At 62.6% G+C, this 8,049-nt stretch overlaps 1 protein-coding gene across 1 annotated transcript in view; it reads left to right on the top strand.

Moving 5' to 3' along the window:
• The window catches only part of FLT4 (fms related tyrosine kinase 4), a 27,014-nt gene that overhangs the window by 4,181 nt on the left and 14,784 nt on the right, over nucleotides 1-8,049 (top strand). Inside the window, exons 9-17 of the mRNA XM_015571534.1 lie at nucleotides 1,914-2,068; nucleotides 2,156-2,318; nucleotides 3,881-4,007; nucleotides 5,044-5,152; nucleotides 6,068-6,430; nucleotides 6,580-6,726; nucleotides 6,821-6,953; nucleotides 6,998-7,071; nucleotides 7,822-7,953. Of these exons, the coding sequence (XP_015427020.1) occupies nucleotides 1,914-2,068; nucleotides 2,156-2,318; nucleotides 3,881-4,007; nucleotides 5,044-5,152; nucleotides 6,068-6,430; nucleotides 6,580-6,726; nucleotides 6,821-6,953; nucleotides 6,998-7,071; nucleotides 7,822-7,953 (1,403 nt within the window). The remainder of the gene's footprint in view (nucleotides 1-1,913; nucleotides 2,069-2,155; nucleotides 2,319-3,880; nucleotides 4,008-5,043; nucleotides 5,153-6,067; nucleotides 6,431-6,579; nucleotides 6,727-6,820; nucleotides 6,954-6,997; nucleotides 7,072-7,821; nucleotides 7,954-8,049) is intronic.

Genomic DNA, 8,049 nt, shown 5'->3' with positions numbered 1-8,049 from the left:
CCTGCCTGAGCCCAGAGCCCCCGGAGCCCGCTCTGTGCCTTCCCAGCTGCCAGAGGAGCCGTGCCCTCCAGCCTGGGCACCTCCCTGCAGGCAGAGCCTCTCTGAAAGCGCGGACCTGCGCTCGGCAGGAGGCCGGCCGCGGGGAGCAGGCTTCTCTTGGAGGGCCCAGCATCCCCTGGTCCTGGGCCCGGGGTGACCCTGCCTCTGAGGCCACAGACTTTGGGGTCCAGTGGGGACACCTGGTGCAAGACCAGGGCCCATCAGGCAGGGCCCTGAAGAGCAGGGATGCAGCCTGGAGGCTCCCTCACAGGTGTGGCCTCCTGAGCACCTGGGCCTGACCTGTCCTCCAAGGCCCTCAGGACTGACCCAGCCCTGGCTGGGCGGCTGGCTGTGCAGCACCTGGGATCTGGCCCAGGGCCGACCCTCACACAGCCGGCTGCGTAGCGCCGTTCCCACCACAGCCGGCCTTTCTCTTCTCACTTGGCCAACATCTTCCTCCAGCAAGTGCTCAGCTGTCAGCTGGCCCCCTTGTTGGCGGAGACATTTCCCAGGACACTAGTGGTCACCGTGGCCACCACAGCCCACGGGGGACCACTGCTGGGTATGTGATGACTGAGTGGGTGGGTGGAAACCTAGTGGACATCCAGGCTGGCCCTCAGCTTCCGAACGCCAGACCTCAGCTAGCCCTCACGACCTCGCCAGAAGGGGCACTTCATTTCTTTTTTTAAAATATATATTTTATTGATTTCAGAGAGGAAAGGAGAGGGAGAGAGAGAGAGAAACATCAGTGAGAGAGAATCATTGATCTGCTGCCTCCTGCTCACCGCCTACTGGGGATTGAGCCTGCAACCCAGGCATGTGCCCTTGACCAGAATTGAACAGGGGCCCTTCAGTCCGCAGGCTGACGCTCTATCCACTGAGCCAAACTGGCCAGGGCCATTTCCCCAGTTTTCAGATAAGGACACGGGCTTGAGGCAGTGAAGGGTTTCGCTAGGATCGCAGAGGTGGGTGGCAGGTGGCAGACTCAGGACAGCACCAGAGCTGCCCACCCTGCCCTGTGGCCCCAGTGAGTCCCGTCCCTCCCGGTGGGGCTGTGGTGCCACAGTTGAGAAGGGCCCCTGCATCCCCGTCGCTGCTGGCTCTGCCCGAGGGCGGTGCCCCTCCTGGGCCTCTCCGGGAAGGCGCCCGCCTGGCGCGGGCCATGTGTTTCCAGGCAGAGTCGGGGTGCAGCTCAGGACCGGGGGTGCCCCTCCAGGTTCACACGTGCAGCAACATGCCCTGGGCACCTCCTGGTGCCCGGCACCGCTTCTGTGCAGGGGACACAGCGGCGAGGGGACAGTCCAGCTCAGGGGAGCATGGGGAGCAGAGTGCAGGAGAGCAGGCAGCAGAACAGGGCGAGGGCCCGCTGGTTCCCGGCTTGTCTGACAGGCGGGTGCTTGGTTACATGGAGGAGGGAGGGGGACGGTGAATTTGAGCTCCAGAGGGAGGCAGGGCCCAACAGGAGGGGCCAGGCTGCACCGGGGACTGCACCTCCCTCCTTCACTGAAGCCGGTGGGGAAGGGACAGGGCCGGTGGGGAAGGTGGCAGGCCACGGGGCCTCGGAGCCTGGCGGCCGGAGGCTGGCCCTGGCCACAGGCCAGAGAGGAGGCGCCTGTGGGAAGCCCTGTCCAGACCTCAGTGCTCCTGAGCCCGTGGGGCGTGCTCCTGCCTGGCGGCCACCCTCACAGCTTTAGGCCATCTGCTCCCTGTGCAGGGTCCACTGCCCTCCCCTGCACCCAGCAGCCTCCTGGCCTGCAGGGGTCTTGCTCCCAACAGTGCATTCCAGTTGCAGGGGCTGGGGTGTGGCAGGGAAGGGAGGCAGGGGGAGTGGAGGTGGGGGCCATGGAGCGCCCTGAACTCCCTTCCCGGGCCAGGTACAAGGACAGAAAGGCTGTGTCCGGGCGCCACAGTCCACATGCCCTGGTGCTCAAGGAGGTGACCGAGGCCAGCGCAGGCGTCTACACCCTCGCCCTGTGGAACTCCATGGCCGGCCTGAAGCGCAACATCAGCCTGGAGCTGGTGGTGAACGGTAGGGGCAGGTGGGAGGGGAGGGGATGGGAAGGTGGGCGGGTGTGGCCAGGGGACCGGCTGACCAGCCGCCTGCCTGCGCCCCTAGTGCCTCCCAACATCCACGAGAAGGAGGCCTCCTCCCCCAGCATCTACTCCCGCCACAGTCGCCAGGCGCTCACCTGCACGGCCTACGGCGTGCCCCCTCCTCTCAGCGTCCAGTGGTACTGGCGGCCGTGGACACCCTGCAAGACCTTCGCCCAGCGCAGCCTGTGAGTGTGGCTCCAGCCCTGTGCTCACCCTCAGCCCTGACCCCCACTCACTGCCTGCACCCCTCCCGAGAGCCCTGCTCTAAACGCAAACCCTGTCACCATGCACCGCAGCCAACCCCTGGCATCATCCCATCTGAGCAAGGCTCAGATGCTCCTGCAGCCCTTGGGCCCACCCACCTGCCTGGAGAGCAAAGCCCCCAGAGCCGTATCATCAGAGAGACCCCAGGGCTGTGCCTGTGGCGTCCAGGGGGACACTTCTGTCTGGCGGGCAGAGCTGGGCCGCTTTCAGGAGACTTGTGCCGAGCCCCGTGGCACGCCAGCATGCCCTCACTCCTGAGCTCCTCTGTGCAGCGCTTACAGTCCCCCTAAGAGGAGGAGCGGGATCTGAGAAGGGATGTGGCTTTGCCAAGGCCACAGCTGTAAGCAGCGAGCCTGCCCCTCTGCTGGCCATGCCCGCTTACAATGACTTGGGCGCCAACAGGGCAGACAGCTGGGGAGAACTCTCGGGCAGAGACAACTTGCCCAAGCAGGGAACCAGGGGGGAGGGTGCAGAGGTGGCAGAGGTCTGGAAGGCACTAGAGCCAGGGAAGGGTGCTGAGCAGGGGTGTCAGGTCAGATTGGCCGTTTAGCAAGAGAGCCTTGTGAGGTGAGAGGGTCCAGGCTGGGGAGGGACAGGCGCTGGGGGCCAAGGAGGAGACAGGGCAGCAGCCCCCGTGAGCTCAGCGGGTCAGTGTGGGAGGCTCAAGGGGTGGCCTTTGGGCCTGAGCCACCCACAATGTCCAAGGCTCATAGATTCTTCTAGAACACAGGCCGAGGGTCACTGCTGGCACCTCCAGATTTGCTTCCCTCTGATGCTTCACCATTTTGTTCTGTACCGACTGACAGGGCCCCAGGGCCACCTGCTCTGCCAGGGCAGACAAGAGCCTCCCTTGGGGCCCAGGTCCTAGTGGGAGACCAGTCCCACCTGGCCCCAGGAGGGGCTGCGGCTCTGAAAGAGGGGGTGAGGGGGGTGCCTGGAGCACACGTGCTGACTGCTGCCCTTGGGGATCGGGTGGGCTTTGAGGAGGGGTGCATGCGAGTGGGGGCGGTGGGCACAGAATGCTGGAGGGCGAGCACAGAGCCGCCGAAGGCTGTGTCTGGCAGTCCCCACAGGGCCCTGAACATAGCGAGTGGGAGACAGCCCTGGCTGGCGTGCTCAGTGGATAGAGCGTCGGCCTGCAGACTGAAGGGTCCCAAGTTCGATTCCGGTCAAGGGCACTAGCCTGGTTGTGAGCTCGATCCCCAGGGGCAGGCGTGCAGGACAGGCAATCAGTGATTCTCATCATTGATGTTTCTATCTCTCTCTCCCTCTCCCTTCCTCTGTGAAATCAATAAAAATAAAAGAGTGGGAGACAGTGTTCCAGCAGCAAACGCTCCTGCCCTCTTGCTCACCCCAGCCAAAGGCCAGCCTCACCCACGCAGTGTAGAAGGTGACCCTGAATATGACAGAGGCTCAATCTTACCCCCTTGGGGACCCTCCCCGCCCAGACCTCTAACTGGCCCTTGTCAACCCTCGTCCCCAGCAGCCGGCGGCAGCAGCGGGACCGCATGCCACAGTGCCGGGACTGGAGGGAGGTGACCACGCAGGACGCTGTGAACCCCATCGAGAGCCTGGACACCTGGACGGAGTGTGTGGAGGGGAGGAATAAGGTAGGGGCCAGCCGCGCCACTGACTGGCCGAGAGGAGGAGGGAGGGGGGCCCTCTCTGGCCTCTGGGTGCCCACCAGGCCTGCAGGGCTCTGGAGGCAGCGGCTGAGGGGTGACCTCTCTGCAGTGTCTGGGCCTCAGCTCCCTTGCCTGCATGTGGGGGGCGGGGAAAGGACCTCCGGCCACTTCCCGAACGAGAATGATAAGATTCAGGCTGCCCGGCCAGGCCATGGGTCCAGCTGCCCACTGGCTCCAGGCTGGGGGCTGGCCTGGTCCCACCAAAGGCGGCTGAGCCACTGGCCAGCCTGGGGGCAATGCTGAGAAGCGGCCAGGCAGGGGAGGGGACTGAACAAAGGCACCCACTTCCTACGGTCACTTCCTGTTTTCCTACACACCTCCAGAGCCTCTTCCTGTTCCAGGCCTGGCCAGGAAGTGCCCAGCTTAAAGTAGGGGGGGTCTTTGGATGGTAGGCAGGGCTTGTGGCCTACCCTGCCTCCCAGCTTCCTATTCCCCAAGGCCAGCACCCTTCTGGGTGTCTAGGATCAGCCCCTCCCCTTGCCACTACCCCAGGGCGCGGGGAGAGGTGTGTGGGCAGCCCTGGGCAACGGTGCACTTGTCACGAGGATCTCACACCATGACCTGCTGCTCATCTTAGGCCACAGCCTGACCCTTGATGTGACCCGAGTCTGAATCCTGGCCCTGGCCTGGCCCTGGCCTGGCAGCACTAGGCCCCTGTCCCCTCCTGAAATGGCACATCCACCGCCCTGCCTATGCCGCCCTCTGACCCCAGCCACTGCTGATGCCAGCTTCCACAGCGCGGTCCCCTGACTTTCCTGAGGAGCCCCCCACTCTGCTGCCTGAAGGCCTTACTTTCACTCCCGTGCCTCCCTTCCCTGGTCTTGTCTCTGAACTCTGCCACCTCAGCTCAGAGCCTCAGTTCCCCCCATTACTCTGGTGGGCACAGTGGCCTCCTTGCAGAAGGGAAGGTCGGGTGGGGAACTCAGGCAGGAAACAGATCCTCTGCCTGTGCTTTTCCCAGACGGTGAGCAAGCTGGTGATCCAGGACGCCAACGTGTCTGCCATGTACAAATGCATGGTCTTCAACAAGGTGGGCCAGGACGAGCGGCTCATCTACTTCTATGTGACCAGTGAGTGACCTGGGTGGGCCTGGTGGTCAGGGACCAGGTGGGCAGGAGAGGAGAACAAGCTCGGAAAGGAAGAGGGGCCAGGTTGGGGTCCCCTGAGGTCCTGGTGGAGCACCCTGGGGAGCTATCCAGGGCCCCAGGGCCCTGGGTCTGGGCAACAGGGCTAGATTTGGAGGACCATGCTGGTCTGCTGGACGGAGTAGCACCCTCTGCCCTCAGCCCCGGAGGCAACCCGACCAGGGGGCTGTCCTGCTCCCCGAAGCCCCACCTAACTGCCTCCCTCCAACCCCCTTCCCAAGCCCTGGATCTGAAGAGGTGGCTCAGGGGTGTTTCTCTCTGGGGAAAAGCTCCATAGCTCCCTCGGATTCTCAAACGTGTCAGTGACCTCAGGAAAGCTGAGGACCCGTGAAAGGAAGTCCCTGGGCCCAGGGGGGACCTGGGAGAGAGATGGAGTCAGAGAGAACACTTTGGGTGGCGGAGCCCTCAGGAGCCTGACGAGTGGCCAGAAGCAGTCGGAGCAAGAAAGCTACTGCTGACAGAGGTGGGGTGTGGTCAACAGCGAGGCAGGATGGGACTCCGGTCCCCACTGAGTCTGGGGACAAAGAACTCACTGATGATGGGGCTACGGGAGAGGGGGGGCAGCAGCCGGGTTGGGGCATGACCAGGAGAGAGCTGGAAGGAGGCAGGAGAGCCCGTGGGGCTGACTTCTGTGGATTGGCCCCAGTGGTCAGAGGTCAGTGAGGGGGAGTGAAGGGGTGAAGAAGACTCCGGGGGTGTCCCTGGCCCAGACCTACCTGATGCATAACGTTGGCTGAGAGCTGGGTGAGTCCAGCGGCCAGTGGGCAAGGAAGAGCAAGCACCTGGCCGGTGAGTCAGTGTCACTGTGCAATGTCACAGCGGCTCTTGCTTCCGCTGCAGCCATCCCCGACGGCTTCAGCATTGAGTCCGAGCCCTCGGAGGAGCCCCTGGAGGGCCAGGCCGTGCGCCTGAGCTGCCAGGCTGACAACTACACTTACGAGCATCTGCGCTGGTACCGCCTCAACCTGTCCACTCTGCACGATGCCCACGGGAACCCGCTGCTGCTCGACTGCAAGAACGTGCACCTGTTCGCCACGCCGCTGGCCGCCACCTTGGAAGAGGCAGCGCCGGGGGCTCGCCACGCCACGCTCAGCCTGACCATCCCCCACGTGACACCTGAGCACGAGGGCGACTACGTGTGCGAGGTGCAGGACCGGCACAGCCAGGACAAGCACTGCCACAAGAAGTACCTGTCAGTGCAAGGTGAGTCTGCGGGCGTGCCCCCTCCCCACCTGCTCTCACACCTGCCCCTCCTCCCAGCTTCCCCGCCACCCTCTCCTCTCTGGAGAGCCCCTTCCCCGTGCCCTGGGCTCCTGCCCTCCACTCTGCCCCTTCCTGACTCCTGCCCGCAGCCCTGGAAGCCCCCCGGCTTACGCAGAACTTGACCGACCTCCTGGTGAACGTGAGCGACTCCCTGGAGATGCGGTGTCCCGTGGCCGGGACGCACGTGCCCAGCATCATGTGGTACAAGGACGAGCGGCCGCTGGAGGAAAAGTCCGGTAGGGAAGGGCCCGGGCGCAGAGCGGCTGGGGAGGCCCGGGAGGCCCAGGCCCCGGGGCCGTCTAGACCCGAACCTGCCCCCGCCTCCTGCAGGGATCGATCTGGCCGACTCGAACCAGAAGCTGAGCATCCAGCGCGTGCGCGAGGAGGACGCTGGCCGCTACCTGTGCAGCGTGTGCAACGCCAAGGGCTGCGTCAACTCCTCGGCCAGCGTGGCCGTGGAAGGGTTTTTTTTTGTTCTGCCCACGCAGGCTCCGAGGACCGAGGCAGCATGGAGATCGTGATCCTTGTTGGCACTGGGGTCATCGCCGTCTTCTTCTGGGTCCTCCTCCTCATCATTTTCTGTAACATGAGGAGGGTGAGCGCCCCTCTCCCAGCTCCCGTGGGGTTCTCTCCACCTGGCCAGCCCCAACCATAAGGAGTAGGGTCCCTGTCCAGCTCCCCCGGGAGCCTCGCCTCCCTGGAAATCTCCCCGACCCCTCCCAGCGGTCCTCTCCTTAGCGGAGCCTCGAGGGAGACCCCGTACGTCTGGGCAGTTTTCCCGAGTCACATGCGCCCTAACCAGCGGATCTGATTACCTTTTATACCCAAAGTAGTTCTTAATAGTAAATTTCTATCTACATGGAACTCAATCAAAGTCAAGATTGAATAACCAGATTTCCTCCACCCCAATACTATATAATCATTTTTTTGCTGAGACTAAAGTTCTATAAGTATACTTTAAATCATAAAAAAATAGTGTATGATTGGTGTGCCCTGTGTAGAATATAGTTCATTGGCATTTCCTATTTTTGTAATTTCCTTAGTTAAGTACTTTTTAGCTAATGTTTTATAGTTTTGAGCATATTCAGTACCTCATATGAAATTTGACTTCTTAGAGAAATATACTGAGTGAAGTTTCTGGGGGCCCGGGGGGGGGGAGAATAATTTCTCATCCTTTGTAAGGAAGAACTCTATTTCATAGGTTTTTAGGAAAAAGTTACCCCAGATTTCATGCTGATGTTATATTTTTTAAAATCAATGTTTTAAACTAAATTTTTATTGCCCTCCGCACGGCTGCCCAGCGGCCGTCCCCTCCCCCGCACCTTCGCCAGCTCACCTGGAACCCGGCTGCCCCACAGGGAGAGTCCTGGGCCACGGCGCCTTCGGGAAGGTGGTGGAAGCCTCGGCGTTCGGGATCCACAAGGGCAGCAGCTGTGACACGGTGGCCGTGAAGATGCTGAAAGGTGTGGGGTCGGCGGTGACGAGCAGCGGCTCTGGGCGGGCGGGTGGAGGTGGCGCAGGAAGACACAGGCTCAGAGCCAGGGTCCCGCACAAAGTTC

Source organism: Myotis davidii, unplaced genomic scaffold (assembly GCF_000327345.1).
Source record: "Myotis davidii unplaced genomic scaffold, ASM32734v1 scaffold648, whole genome shotgun sequence".
Classification (NCBI taxonomy): Eukaryota; Metazoa; Chordata; class Mammalia; order Chiroptera; family Vespertilionidae; genus Myotis; species Myotis davidii.
The sequence above is the reverse complement of the archived record's forward strand: the minus strand, read 5'-3'. Positions and strand labels throughout refer to the sequence as shown.